Raw genomic sequence first — 16,066 nt, 5'->3', positions numbered from 1 at the left:
GTGTGTGAATAATGCACACTGAAACCCAGAAGCCTGAAAAATGCCTGAACAAGATTCTCAGCAGCAGAGGAATGGGCTCAGTGCTCCCCATGCTTATCAAAATAATTATGCAAACTAGAAAAAATGGTATGCAGCATTTCTTCATTTGCATAATTTGTTGAGAATTGAGATTTTCTTGGTGCAAAATTTAGATTACCTTTGGCCTCAAATCCTTCTGTGTTTTAGTGCCAAGTGTGCAGTGCAGTACCTTCCCCCCTCCACTATACCTACATTCCACAAACCGCTCTTCCAGAGCATGGAAAAAGCCTAGTTATGTGTGCGGTGGCAGCATGACCAGTCACATTCAGGATACAAACTCATGGGAGATTTGGAAACATCTACCATGTTTCCAGCAGTCACTCACTTAGCTCGGATTTAGATAATGTTGTTTATTTACATGTAGTCACAAATCAACATCTCTAGCTTTCAAAAAAACAGACAAAACCCCCAAAACTGGCTGCTTGCCATCTTTGCTTCCTCAAAGCACAGCAGGTGTGCTCTGCAGACCCCTCTGAAAATGCTGAATGGCCAGAATATTAATAGCTCATTTTCAGGTTATCGGGTTGCCCTCAATTGCTTTTGGCATAGCGTGCATCAGGGGAAACGAAGAACAAAAAAGTCCTTTGGTATGTCTGCTAATAATGAGAGAGTGAATAATTTCCAATTGAATTTGCTTCCATCAGGGACAGTTGACAGTGTTATAGTGAAATTATGGCACTCCCTGTCAGGAATCTCGGCCGCAGTCAGAGGTAACTGGCCTCACACTCCATGCAATCGGCTGAGATCCTTGTTGACCTTCCCGTCTGCGTCTCCCGGCAGGGACAGGCAAGGCCATAAATCGGCGGTCCTCCTCAAACGTGAGAAGAACACACCCTCCTCCTCTCCCTCCCTGCATTCCCCCAGGGAGGGGAAAAGAGACAGACAGGAGTCCTATTTACATGTCTTTTATTCCTGTCATTCAGCAGTACAGAGAAACGTGTCTGTACCCTCCAGACTCCGGCAGTAGAGTCACAGCTCCACCCCTGTACTTCCAGTACAGGTCAGATGACACTCTGAGCTAACATCCGGTGCTCAGTACAGAGAATAGACTGCCCCTTTTTCCCAACAGTACAGTTCCACACATCAACATCCTGTTTTGCATTCCAGAGATCTGCAGCTGGCTTTTGCATTCCTGACACTCTCTGCCCCGCTATTTCTCCCCTATTTCTATTATATGCAAATTATGGGCTGCTCCTTTATCACTTTTGTTGTCTTCTAATGGGCTCTTTCAGATTGGGTTCCTCCCATCTGACCTTTTTTAAGTTACCTGCCTGGTGCACCTAAATACCTTTGCCTATTTCTACTTACTGCTCTACTACCCATATCCTTTCTTGGTTCCCCTCCTGGACATTATGCCACTTCCTGTTCCATATTCCTCAGGGCAACCCACAACACTCATCTGCTTCAGCCCTGCCAGCTAGCTACATTCCTGCTCTGCATCACTGAGACATCCCTGATGTTCTGTTTTGCTATTTGAAAAATAATAATCATAGAATATGTTGAGAATTTAAAACGACTCCTTTTAAAATCCAGTTACGTAAGGTAGGAAATACATACTAAAGTACTGACTTTGGCTATAGGAAATAACCCTTTTTTAGTCAATAAAATGATGCATTTTGAGAGCTCTGATCCCTTAAGAATGCACGTAGCTCCAGTTAGCTGTGTGCTGCTGGCATCTGCTAATAGCTGAGCTCAAGCCATCTTTCAACATGGTCATTTCTAATTCAGAACTCTTTCAGAAACTATTCCAGTTCCTCTGGTGTGAATTCAAGGATATAAGTCTTACACTGTCCAGCTGGATATCTTTGAAAAAGGCCTCAGCATTTCTGCTGTAGGTAGAAGCCAGCTAACTGAAACTTGGTGGTTTGCAGCTTCTGTCTCTTGGCATTAAGTACCCTTTGCCGCCAGTAACCAGTATTTTTTAAAACAACAACACCCGTTTAATGCTTATACTAATGTTGAGCTATCCCAAAGCTATTGGCAGTATAGGTACAAATGCACAAGGCAGCTCTTAAATCTTCTATTTAACTAAAAGATAAATAAAAATTAGAAATTATCTCACAAATCCTGTGTGTTCTTTTCCTAGTATATTTTTGGCAGCTAATCAGCCTTCTCTCACCAGCCCCTGGAGGCTAAGTGACTTTTCTTTCCTCAGTCTCTAACACTTCCAGGTTTGGAAGGTAGGGAGTGTGATTAACATAATGTCCACATAAGTAATTTCCTTTCAGGCCTTCAGGATTAAAGAATGAATGTGTACGCACACCTCAATGCAAATGTCTTGGCAAGGCAGTGACTTTTAACTGCTCAAAATAGCTTTATAATATGACAGTGTTTGGTGGACCACAAGACCAACTTTTCATACATCTCAGCTCAATTGGCAGCAGCCCACAATAAATCTCAGCAAGCACAGCCGACATTTGCACCTGTCTTGATACTAATGAGTGGCTATTTAAAGCATCAGAGTTTGGCTACTTAGCATTTCTGGACACTTACAGGCTGAATGAGTCATCTTAATTATGAACTGGGCTGTGTGAACATGGCACTTAAAGAAAATGTCAAAATTCCACAGCAAGGTAGTTCAAAATTCAAGTAAATCCAAAACTTGCCACCTCTGTCGCCTTTATACAAATCAAGCAGCTTTCCATGCCTCCACTTATTTCCTCCCCCCACCCCCCGCTTTTTGCTAGTAATGGAAAAGGGCAAAGATCTTTTCAGAGTACTGAAATCCTAAATCCTGACTCCTGGAAACTGTGATCAGCTGAATATCTTGCTTCTAAAACTACAACGAAGCACTCCCTTGGTAAGACATATACTCAGTGTTAGTTCATTTTCTTTATTTAAAAAACGCTTATATTATCTGGATGGCGATTATATGCCTAACTGCAGTTTCTGCTTGTGTGTGATCCATGAGGTGTCATGGAGTGGCCCATGAGAGGAATTCTGCCTTGTGTCTAAAGAGCAGCACATTTGCTCTTGATATCTGTGTTTGTCTTAGCTTTTCTCTCCGCAATCCATAATTGTGCACCAACTGGTTTTCAGTCTTTCTTTACTGTGCTAATTGCATAGTGGACCAGACCTTTTCAGTAAGTGAACGTTGTTGTCAGACAGTGAGGCTTGTTCGCTGGAAGGATAAATCACAGCATTGCACAATCACTTTATAAATGTTACTTTTGAGAACAGAGAAAAGAGGTGCGAAAAGCACACTGTTCAAGACTCCCATATATTTAACTTTTGAATGGTCAGACACACTTAAAATTGACTTTTAAGATGCATGGAGATAAAAGTAATGTCTGAAATGACTTCCAGGAGTGGCTTTGTAGTTCTTTCTGCTCACATCCCCTGTTGTTTGAACAGTCTTACACATACTTGCACTTTCTAGGAAGAGGTGTGCAAGTGCTGTGCCAAGTTAGTGGCACACATAGATCATGACCAACTTCCTTCATACTGACCTCTAATGCCACTATAGGACCACAATCTTATTGTATTAGTTGGCTGAGTTCATGCAAGAGAAGATAGATAGATGAGCAAGAGAAGATAGATAGATAGATAGATAGATAGATAGATAGATAGATAGATGGAGCTTTCTTGGACAATAACCCAAGGTAATTGTTGGATGGTGAGCTCTAGATAGAGAATAACTGGGCATTTTTATGTATGTATCAATGCATGTCTTTTGAAAATCTTCCCTGCCTTTCATTGGACCACATGTGTAAGTTATGTATCATAAAAACTAAACCTAAACCATCAGATCTAGTTCATAAATCATTGGGAGCAGCTAAAACACCACAGTTAAAATGTCCATCTTATAGCTGCAGAGCAGATCTGATCCTTCCAGCCTGAACCTACAGCCTAGCAACCAGCAAAAGCATGAGCACATAAAGGGACATTTATATCTTTAAAACACTTTCTGCCTACTCTTCATTGTAAATACAGTTCTAGAGAGAGGGCTGCAGTTTAAAATACAAGTTCATGAACACAGCACAGCAAAGATGGTGAAACTGTTGCCCTCTATAGCTTGTTGGACTCCAGTGCCCATCAGCCACATCCAGCATAGCCATTGGTTGAGAAAAATGGGAGTTATAGTTCACCAATCCCTGTAAGGCCACACATTCCACATCCCTATAATAAAATTATGATTTAAGAAAGGCAGGTCCATCCTGGCACTAAACCCCAACAAAGGTCTGGGCAAATAGCTTCAATTGTCATCAGAATCTCAGTAAGGACAGTGCCAGTTGTATCTCGAGGGTAGAGAGCTCCAAAGCTAAGGCATCACCATAAAAAAGGCTCTCTCTTGCATTGCCACACAGAAAGTCTCAGCTAGAAGTGGCACTGCCAAGAAAGGGAGCCGATCGCTTTCTTGAGAGGGTGCCCAACTACACCTCTGAAGGGAGGGCATTTCACAGAAGACACCGCAGTGTTCAAGCACTCTGCTTATTTAGGTCCTAGCTCACACAGGGCTTTCTAAGTAACCACATGTCTATACTAGACATGGAGAAAGCTTGGGGTAGACTGGCTCACCTGTCATTTACCTGAGCAAAGGAGGCAGCATAATTTCCTAATGTGGGCTTCTGGAATAAAGAGCTTCTGCTTCCTCTCTTGTTGTGACTGGAGCAGCTTGGTTCTTGCCAGGCTTCCTGAGCAATAAGTATCGGTTGCCAATTTGTTGTGGTCCACTTCTTGCCCTTGCTTGTGTTGCTAAAAGTCAGAGAAAATAAAAGGAGAGCACGAGCTGATAACTCCTTGAATTTTCAGACCAACGACTCCAGACATGCCATGTTGATTCATAGGGTGTCCCATGGCAGTCATTCTGCGCCTTCCTCTTTTGCTTTTAAAGCATGAAGCTGAAGCTAATTGCTGGTGGTAAAAGGCAGGCAGGCGCCTTAGAACATTCCAGTTTAGGGATTAAGGAAGGCTCGAGCTGACTCTTTGTTACCAAGAGCAGGGATTTCCAAATGCCGAGATTTAAAATGTAAAACATTGTTGAATAATGATGGCTGCTCATGACCTGTTTGCTACCAAGGGCATCATTTTGCAGGCTCAGCCAACACAAGTAAAAAGATTAGGTTTATTGGACCCCTTCCTGCATGTGTTTATGTAGCTGAAGTATTTATTTTTTTTATGCTCTTGATTCACAGCTTAAACAAAGCCTATAAATAACTGGCTGCCTCTGTTGAGGCAATTTGTCCTCTGTACTTTGAGTTTAGCCTAGGAGCCTGTTAAGTTTTTTTTTTTTTAATTTCCAGGTGTCGTCATCGTGAATTACATTACAGTTTTTCAAACTGTCAACTTACCTTTTCCAAAATCTCTGCTAATGTTCACTTAGTTCCTGTTTAGACGATTAGTGGCACATTCCATGCGCTTTGGCACCTGCAAAATAGTTTTTTGTACAGTGCGGTATTTTATGTCAGGTTGGGGTGGGCGAGCAGTGTTGCTGCTTGCCACACATCAGGTGATGTGGAGGAGATGACACACAGAGAGAGTCCAAAACTAACAACACAACAGTGTTTACCTTGAGTTCTGGCAGGAAATCATTATTCAATCTGGTTTGTTTTATCAGGCAATTCCAGGGCCACACAGATGGAGCCAGCTGTATTGACATTTCTAATGATGGTACCAAGCTCTGGACGGGAGGCCTGGACAACACTGTAAGATCCTGGGACTTGAGAGAAGGGCGGCAGCTACAGCAGCATGACTTCACATCCCAGGTGCCTAGTATTCCTTGCTGCAAATTTCAGGCACTGACTGGTGTACTGAACAACTTCCATCTTATCTTGGTTATTAACTTTAGAGTGAAGTCAGAGTATTAATGCTAGCAAAAGTATTAGCACCACATCTGCTTTTATTATTCACATAGGCTTCTGGTATAGTCTCAGGCTGCTTTCAGCCAAAGCATTTACTGTGGAGCAAAGCTTTTATTGTTAATGAAGCATCCATTGGCGTAATCCGACAGCTTGGGAATAAAACGGTATCTTAAAACACTGGACTCTGCTAAGAATGCAGTTTGGCATTTTTGCCTGGGATGGGGTGGTGAAAGCAAAGGAGGTGGAAATGCCCCAGAACACTGACAAAGCATGTGTGTCATTGCTTCACATAATGCAAAATTAGCATGCACCCTTCTTATTTAATAAACAGTCAGTGCTGCCATTTGGACTCAAATAATGATTTCTTGTTCTAAAAGAGATGCAAAATGACTTGTGATGGCACAGTCAGAAATAAGTCCTATTGAATTTAATGGGGCTTACTCCCAGGTAAGTGGTTTATGATTGCAGCCCTAGTGTATTGTCTCTTGTTTCCTTCCTTCATTGCTAATATTTCCAGAAAAATAAAGGGTTCTCTCTCTCTCTCTCTCTCTAAGATTTTTTCCCTTGGCTACTGCCCCACTGGTGAATGGCTGGCTGTGGGAATGGAGAGCAGTAATGTGGAAGTGCTTCATGTAAATAAGCCAGACAAATACCAGCTTCATCTGCATGAGAGCTGTGTGCTGTCACTCAAGTTTGCTTATTGCGGTAAGTTGGAAGAAGAGTGGCTGGAAGTCACCAGTATTTCTACAAGCCAATCACACCTGAGCTGAATGTCTCAGGGCAAGGCACCTGAATGCTTTCATTTATTTTGGTTTAACAGCTGGAAAATAAAGGTAACACCCTATTACCGGCTCCCCCAGGAGGTTAGTGAGAGGTAGCTCATGCCTATAAAGTCACAGTATCATCAAAGCAGCTTTCATACGCAGCTGGTGGCCCATAGTTTGCTTAGGTTGTGAGGCTATAGAATGTTGGAATATCAAGAGTTTTGAATGATGCCTCGGTTATGATATTCAATTGGAGAATTGGGAAAAATTGTGGAGAGTGAATATAAAATTTACAGCATGTGTACTGTTAAGGGAGAATATGTTAAAAATGTTATATAGGTGGTATATAACACCCGTTAAACTAGCCAAGATGTATAAAACAGATAACAAATGTTGGAAATGTAGACAAAAAGAAGGGACGTTCTATCACCAATGGTGGGAATGTGGGAAGGTTAAAAGCTTCTGGGACGAAGTCTATAATGAAATCAAAAAGATATTAAGCTACACATTTGTAAAGAAACCCGAAGCTTTTCTATTAGGTATGGTCGGAAAAGATATTAAAAGAAAGGATTGTAAAATCTTCCAATATGCGGTAACAGCAGCTAGAATCGTGGTGGCGCAGAAGTGGAAGCAGGAAGAAAGCCCAACGTTAACAGAGTGGAGATTAAAATTGACGGAATATGCGGAGTTAGATAAATTGACAGGGAAAATTAGATATATGAAGGATCAAAAATTTATAGATGACTGGGGAAAATTTGCGGATTATCTGGAGAACAAATGTTTAGTAAACACAACGCTAGTAGGATTTAAAGAGGCACTGTAAAACACTAAGAAGTATTGCTTATGGAAAACAATGTCTGAAAGATGGTACTAATGGCAGTACGAAAGATTGGAATGCGTTATAAAGAGATAAATACGAATGAATGTCAAGGACGTTGAAGGAAGTCCAAAAGAATGAGATGTATGAAACACGGATTTAATGTATATATATGGAAAGATTAATAAAAAATTTTAAAATGCAAAAAAAAAAAAGAGTTTTGAATGATGCCCGTTGCTTTACTGAGCTAGTTATGCCTTTTTAGTTAAATCATTTATAAAAACCCACAAAGGTGGATTTGTCCTGGATGAGGAGAGCCTAGGGATGCCCTGCGGCTGATTTCAGGCACTGTGTTGGTTAACCATGCATCAAATGCTTGTCAAAATGACAGGCCCCTGAATTTAGTAGGCTACTATACTGGTTTTCTGTAAAGTGGCTTTGTGCAATCTTTCACAGCCTACCTCCCGCCCCCACCTGCAAAGCTGTTAACATGGGGGAACATTTTAGGCATACGATAAAAGTGCTGTTAGATACAAGAGAATATATATATAAAAAAATACGCAAGTCTGTCTGTTAGTGTCAATTATTTGACTGTGTTTTCATTGATGGTCACATTACAGGCAAATGGTTTGTAAGTACTGGAAAAGACAACCTCCTAAATGCCTGGCGAACCCCATATGGTGCAAGCATATTCCAGGTAAGAAGAACAGCATATCAATGAAAGGGATTTGAACCTCGTGGTGGTGGGTGAGGTGTAGGAACAAAGATATTATTACCAGTCTTACACTTTTACCAAGGAGCTCAGGGAAGTGGACAAGGGGTTATCCTGTTCTGTGCATGTATCTTAACACAAGTGACTTTTTAAACCAGAACGTGGTATGTTCTAGAAAAGAATAAACAAGAGGGACACCTGAATGCTTTCATACTGCGTACTCATACTGCGTACATTTATACTATAACTCTGTTCTTTTTCTTCTAGTCCAAAGAGTCATCTTCTGTACTTAGTTGTGATATCTCCGTGGATGATAAATACATAGTTACCGGCTCTGGAGACAAGAAAGCTACTGTCTATGAAGTTATCTACTGAGAAATTGTGTTGGAGACATAACGAGTTGAACTGGGCCAAAACATTCTTAATGTGTAGACATAGAAAGATTTTACCTTTCTTAATTAAAAAAAAGGAAAAAAGAGGAAGAACTTGATTTCCACAATGTCACACAAAGCTATTCAACATGTATTAAACAGAAGGCAGCATTTCAGTATCCAGCTCCTGGATCGATGTGAAGCAAGAAGGCAAAATGGATTAATGTAGCATAGTTTTGATGGATTTTTAAAGCAGAGTCTGCTGAAGATTGTTGAAGCCTTTGGGTTGGTCCCCCCCCCCTTTATGACCTCATAAAAATCATGCTCATTGCTTGAATATGCGGGATTATGTTTCAGCACTTGCAATTCCACCTGCATTCTTGTCTTGTGTAGAGCAGTGATATCTTGGATAAACTTGTTTCCTGGTTTTGCCTCTTGGGATATGGGTTTTTGTATTTTTTGTTGAAGATCAAACATTTGTATAAATTGTAAATATATTTGGTTTAATACAGTAAAGGCTTTAGTATCAATAAATGGTCTCTTTTTTCTCTCTCTCTACCCCAATGCCCCTGAAATCATTTTTTTAAAAAATCATTTTATGGTCTAAATTTTGTAACAAGCTAGAGTTGAGTTTTTGCAATATTTGATAAGGTCTTTCTAGGGTGCATCAAATACTAGTCCTAACAAGAAAAGATCCAGCACATCACCTTTGAGTAAAACTTAGTTGGACACAACACTCTGTGCTGAGCTCTGAGGCTCATTTTACTAAAAGCAGTTTTCTTCAAACCGATTGTATTCAGAATTCACATTTGTACTGCAGAAAACAGAAAAGCAGTAACTTTTACATTCAGAAAATAATCTAATTTTAAATTTTGAGGAATTGTTTATTCAAAATGTTTGTAAGTGAATGTTTAAGGATTGAAATGCTATGGTAAACAAGGCTGTGGTTCGTATCCCATGGAAGTTTGCTACTTTGCAGCAAAAAAAAAACACCCCACACAAGAGCAGTCCTATACGTTTCAAAGAAGGAAAAGAGTCAAGGGCTTAGGGAAGAATTACATTGTTTTCCAAGTGCAGGTTATCTGCTTTTATGAAAGTGGTACAGGTTTGCAGTCTTAGAAAGTGAAGGAATTCTTTATGCTTTTGAAGGTTAGCTTTCTTGGGCATTTGCCTACTGTTTTGCTTGCTAGTTCGTTGGCCAGCTTCTCGACATTGATGCAAAAGTGTCACCTGGAAGCCAAATCAACACAACATTGGCTTAACTACAGACACAGCTTCCCATTTGGAAACAGATTTCTTTTCTTGCATCTAGTGCCTGAAGAGACATTAGTTTTCTTTTCAATTTATATGCTCATTCTACCGAATCCATTTTATAGCAGTATGGAATGGTAGTAGCCCTAATATATATAACTCTGATTTCAGAATGTAAAATGTTAACTATTCTCAATAGCCTCATTTGATGGCCTTTAAAATTAGTATTGTTTTCTACCTATCGGCACATATCAGATGTGCAGCTATATGAGCATGGGTGGATGAGCAGGTGTGGTTGTAGCATTTGGTTCTGGGGCACAAAGCTCCAACATTATGCTTTTTAACCATTCAAAGCCCTGTCATGTATTGTATCAAGAGTATTTCTAATGGCTTAATCCATTTGGGTCATCTTTCTCCCATCACCCTACTGTTCTTGGACTTCATGGTTTCTTCGCTTTTCAGAAAGTTTTGCAAACCAAGGTGCTTAAAGGCTTAGAAAAGAGTCAATGGCGTGTGTTTTGTAAGTGTGATGTCTCTGGCTCTCAGGATACATAAAAGCAGGAATGTGCATATACACAGAACCCTATTTTCCCCAGAAATTGGGAATGGATATGGCTGCTGGTAAATGAGTGCTTAGGGAGATTAAGTGAATATATAGAGTGCCCAATTTGCATAATTCATAATTGTTGCAGAATTTGGGTTTCTTGTGGCATTACAAATTGTCACAGAATTCCAGATGTTCTTACTCTGATCTTTCAGCAACACTTTATTTTGGTGGCTTGGTCCAGAAAGATACCGTTTGAGGCTTAGCATAATATGCAATGAATTGGCTATCCTTTTAAAAAAAAAATCTTCTGTCTATCACATTCTCAGATGAGTTTGTGTACATGCTGTCTGACCCTCCTGAAGTAGATTCACAGCATCCACTAATAGTTGACACCAGGAGGCTGATTCTCCTCTGTAATTTTCAGTTTAAGGCTAAAACTTTCCCCATTTTCCTTGTAGTGTATAGACTGCTGGTAGCGTTATGCTTTTTTTGCATCACGTAGATAAACACTAGTTACCTAGCTGTTTCCAGGTACAATTTACAGTACTGGTCTTGACCTATAAAACCCTCGGTGGCTTGAGACCAGAGTATACCAAGAATTTCCTTTACCTCTACAAAGATGCCCAGACACCATGATCCACTTTACACAGTTCTCCACTGTCTGATATTTGGCAGGTGACACAAGAGATTGGAATTTAGAGCAGTCTCCTTGGAGAGGTCTGCCTGGATTCTCACCTTTCAGAGGACAGGGAAGGCTGTTAGATTTCCGTGAGCTTTTAAAAGGTGCTGTTTTTAATCTGTGGCTGTTTCTGACTTGAGTAGATTTTGGTTTTTATTGCTGGGGTGTTTATTGCTTTATTTGTATCTTTTTATTGATTGTTAGCTGCCTTGATGAGGTGTCATAAAAACCTAGGGTAGAAATACTGTAAATAAATAAACTAATGGCCATGAAACAGAGATGCACACATAGCACAGTGACCTGTTACTTTACTCATGTTTTGTTAAATGTTGGTGTACCTGGTTGGCACCAGAATCTCCAATAGCACTAGCCACCTGTTAGGCAGGAATGGGGAAGCTCCAGTCGTGGGGCTGAAAGCATCCATACCCTGCCTGGGCCTGCTTTTCACCATCCTCTTGCCATTTTACCAGGCAGGAATGCATCTTTCAACTGTGATACCATACCTCTTACTAGCCTGGATGGAGAGGTGTATATTTCTGATCATCCCCATCATTGCTAAGTGGCCCCTGAAAGGTTACCATGAGTGAATGCAGCCTTTAGGCTGACAAATCGGGTCCTCCCTTAAAGAGGGCACATACTGCATTGAGACCTGGAAACCGACACCCTGTGTTGTGGGTGGGTACGATTGGTCAGCCACAACACCCGATTGGTAGGTCCCTCGTAGCTGGGTGCAATCTGGCCAATGGGACACAGTCCAAACGGTTCGAGGGATCTATTTATGCCCATGCACGTGACCCGGAGCTTCCTCTTTCGGCGCGTGCATTCGGAACACCCACCTACCTCTCCCTAATTTTAGAGCTTGTTGCACTTGACCTTTCTATGCAGTTGTGTGTCACCTGTCATTGGGACAGGGGCACGGCAGGAATTTTCCCCACTTGGCTGATTGGCTGTTGCCATTTGGGTTTCACCTACCACGTAGCAAATCGTCACAACTTGTAAGGTTGCGGATAGGCTTTGGTTCAGGTGATAGGGATGGGAGAACGCTCTTGCTATCCCTATGTGAAGGGTATTCCGTTAAAGGAATCCAGGGACTCGATGGTTTGGTCAACCCCTGAGAGGGGGTTGTGCCCTGTCCAGGGGGACATTTGGATGGCGGAGGTAGTCCGTTCCCGGCTTTCCGCTTATCCAGGTGTTCACCCTTGGCTGACCTATGCTGGTGCCCTGGGTCAGCGCTCCCTGTATGGCAGGGAGCTAGTTGAACCAGAGCCTATGCAACCAGTCACTTTCTGTAATCAATAAAGTTGTGGCCTAAATTCTGCCAAAAACCAAACCCAAAATTCGAGTCAAGTGTGAATTTATTTAAGGGGGAGGTTTCTGGGTCTGAACACACAAACGTTCCCTACCCCTGTACTAGGGCAACAGTTTTTAATATGTGTCCTCTCTTCCTATGATCGATGTGGGTTATCAAATGACAGTTATGCACACATGAAGTGAGTGCAGCTCTGGGTTATGCTTATGGTATTCCAACATGGAGAGGTATCCCATCCCAATTCCAAAGAAATTGGGGGGATAGAAATAGTAAGCTGTTATCAACCTTCCTAAGTAAGGGGTGTGATCAACTTTATCTCATTTAAAAAACAACAACTGAGAATATACTATGGCTGAAGATAATAGATTGTTTCACAACTTAATTACTGAATTGATTGTGTCTGAGCTTTCAATGTGCTCCCAAGGCCAGTTTACACGAGATGGATTGCCTACTTTGAACTCTTGTCTTGTATAGAAAACTCTGTGATGACAGGCGTGTTCATTTTGCTGTATGTGAGCTTGATCTTTTAGGAAGCAGGCCTTCTGGACACAGAGGCTGAAGATGGTAGCTTTGCAACGGAAAGTAGTAAGCCCTTGTACTCCTTCAAGGATTGTGCTTAATGACAAGAAAAAAAATTAGCAAGCAGTCTGAGAAGGTCACAGTGGGAAGTTAACCCATAACATGGAAAACTACAAAATCACTTGTTACATCCCAGGGAGTGGGCTTAATTTGTTTAAAATCAAATCCATCTGTTCATTTCACACGCTTTGTTCCACTTCCTTGCAGCAATCCACAGCGGAGTACTCTGTTACTTTAAAAATTGGCTGCAATTATGATAAGCTAATAACTCTTATTTTTTGCTTAACTGCATCAAGATATTTTGGATAACTTCCAAGCTTCCCCTTAATTTTTCTGAATTATCCAATTTATCTATTGGCCCAAGTATTCACTGCAAAGCTAGGTTTAAAATTAATGTACTATTTTAATATTTATAAATTCTATATTAGTGCTGTCATTCAATTACTTGCTCCTAATGAATCAGCCATGTATTTCTGCTTAATATGACAGTAACCTTAATGTCAAATTAGTATTTGCAAATGTACTGCATGTATTATTGAAGAAATTGCACATTAAGATTTTACTTGTCCATTTCAAATGCATATTTCTCTCTGTCACTTGCTTCAATTGAAGAAAAGTTAGGCACTGCCAATGCACTGTCTGTGTAATCAGTAGAGATGTTAATCAGTTGCCCTGATTCCAAACTTCCCCTGCTTCCCCAACTGAAAAGGCTTCCACTTGCAGACAGCTTCATGCCTATATATCAAGGAATAGATAATGATGGTTCCTCTCCCATTGAGATAAATGGAGAAGCCTGCTACACAGGGGGTCCATGTATACCAGGGGTGGCTAACCTGTGGCCCCACAAATGTAACTCCTGCACCACTGGCCATGCCATCATTAACTGATAGGACAACATCTGGAGGGCCATTGGTTGCCCATCTCTGATAGACACAGTGAAGAGCACTCAAGGCTCAGGGTCATAATGGTGTCTTGAGTCTACTCATGCATTGAAAGAATGTATTGGAGGATTGTACTGTTTAGTCCTGGACAACTGCTACCATGCGGGTCACCCACCCAACTGCGGATTCTGTTGCCATGTAAAAGGATGCAATGCACATAGAGATACAGGCACATAGAACTCCATGCAAGTGGGGAGCTTGATGGATCAGTTACTCATGATCTACATAGAAAGCTTACAATCTTTGGGAACTTCCAGTTTATTTTAAAAAAGATTAGCGTTGGCGGGACATCATAATGGTATATAAAAAATATGTATGGCAGGCACAGGCAAACTTGGCCCCCCAGATGTTTTGAGACTACAACTCCCATCATCCCTAGCTAACAGGACCAGTGGTCAGAGATGATGGGAGTTGTAGTCCCAAAATGTCTGGAGAGCCGAGTTTGCCTATACCTGATGTATGGTATGGAGAAAGTGGATAGAATAATATTAGAACCCAAAATTCTCCAAAGAAGCTATATGCTGGAAGGTTCAGGACAAACAAAAGGAATCATATAGTTAGACTATAGGATCCACTGCACAAGATGTAGTAATAGTGACAAACTAGGGGGACTTTAAAGGGGGTCTAGACAAATTCATAAAAGATAAGACTTTTATCTTATGGCTGCTACCAATGATAACCCTGTACTTTGCCCAGTTTCAGTCTGTTGGTCCTCATCCAGCCCACTACTGCATCTAGGCACTGGTTCAGCTTGGTTCACCTTTCCTGACTCAAATTTGATGGAGAAACAGAGCTGGGTATCCAGCGTACTAATAACACTGCGCCCCCAAGCCTCCTGATGGCGCTCCCAGTGGCTTCATATAGATGTGAAACAGCACTGGGTGTAAAATAGGGCCATGGTGTAGAGACACAGTACCCAGATGACAGCAGTGATGCAAGAAGAAGCTGAACTACCACAGAACAGCACCTCTAGCCCCCAATTCACAGACTGGCCAGGATTAAAAGCTGCTGAGAGATCTAGTAGGTTGTGGTCCACATCTCTCTTCCCAGAGAAGATCATTCCTCAGGAAAAAGAAGGCCACAATTTTGTGTCAATACCAGTCCTGAATCCTGATTGAAGATAGTAAGCTTCCTCCAAAAGCACCTCTGAGCAGCACCTTACCCCCCCCCCCATGGACTATTGGTGACACTGAAGTAGTTGTCAAGTGTCTCAGGGTCCAGGGAGAGGGTTTAGTTTTTTGCAGGAGTGGACACACTAGGACCACTTTCAAGACCATGGGAACTGTCTCCTCTCACAAGGATGCATTAATCACCTCTTGGATCCATGTGGCCAGCTCCTCCCAACCCACACAAATAGACCAGAATGCCCAAAGGGTAAATGGACTTCTGGCGTGTGGAATGGAGTAGCTGGCATGGCTCTGTTGTTGTTGTTTAGTCGTGTCCGACTCTTCATGACCCCATGGACACCAGGGCATGACCCCATGCACACCAGGGCATGGCTCTGTAGCTCCCTGAAATGTTGGGTGAACATGGGAGGGTGGTCATGTGTCCTGCTCTGTAGTCTTTCCTTCAAAGGATTCTTCTTAGAAACCACAACAATGATTACATTGATGCAGTATATATATATCTAGTTCAGTGTTTCCCAACCACTGTTCCGTGGCACACTAGTGTGCCGCGAGATGTTGCCTGGTGTGCCGTGGGAAAAATTAAAAAATTCGAAAGATTTTTTTTTTTTTAAAGTCAAATTTTCGATTGGGGCGCCGTCACTAGATGACCCCTGGGGTTCCCTCCCTCCCTCCCGCTCTGCGCCTCCCTCCTCCTCCTCCTCTGGGGAGGCCCTTCCTGGCTCTCGGCCAAGGCTTGGCGGCTGCCACTCACTCACTCACTCGCTTGCCCGTCCCTCCATCCCTGCACCCGGCCTCTCCCCCTCTGTCCCCGGCGCGGGGGCTGCCGGGATCCGTAGTCCCCTCACCCTTGGGCTCTGCAGCCGCGCGGGGTGCGCGAACTACGTTTCCCAGCGTGGCCTGGCGGGCCGGGCGTTTTGTTTGAAGCGCTCTTCTCCCGGCCATGGAATGAGCGCGGTGGCGGCGGCCGGGCGGGCAGGGGCTCTTCCGCGCAGACCCCGCGCAGCCTGCCTGCGCCCCCGCGGAGATCGGGCGGCAGGATGGAGCCCGGGGATCCCCGCGGAGGCGGAGCGGCGGAGGCGGAGGCTGCCCC

The 16,066-nt window shown here is 42.5% G+C and overlaps 1 protein-coding gene across 2 annotated transcripts in view; it reads left to right on the top strand.

Moving 5' to 3' along the window:
* Positions 1-9,077, top strand: part of LOC310688418 (transducin-like enhancer protein 1) — a 75,481-nt gene extending 66,404 nt beyond the window's left edge. For both annotated transcript variants that reach the window (XM_083464888.1, XM_083464887.1), the window contains exons 17-20: positions 5,636-5,783; positions 6,434-6,584; positions 8,081-8,157; positions 8,440-9,077. In XM_083464888.1, the coding sequence (XP_083321014.1) occupies positions 5,636-5,783; positions 6,434-6,584; positions 8,081-8,157; positions 8,440-8,547 (484 nt within the window). In that variant the 3' untranslated portion in view covers positions 8,548-9,077. The remainder of the gene's footprint in view (positions 1-5,635; positions 5,784-6,433; positions 6,585-8,080; positions 8,158-8,439) is intronic.
* Positions 9,078-16,066: the final 6,989 nt, after the last annotated feature.

Source organism: Podarcis liolepis (genome assembly GCF_965112155.1).
Source record: "Podarcis liolepis genome assembly, chromosome: 11".
Lineage (NCBI taxonomy): Eukaryota > Metazoa > Chordata > Lepidosauria > Squamata > Lacertidae > Podarcis > Podarcis liolepis.
The sequence above is the reverse complement of the archived record's forward strand: the minus strand, read 5'-3'. Positions and strand labels throughout refer to the sequence as shown.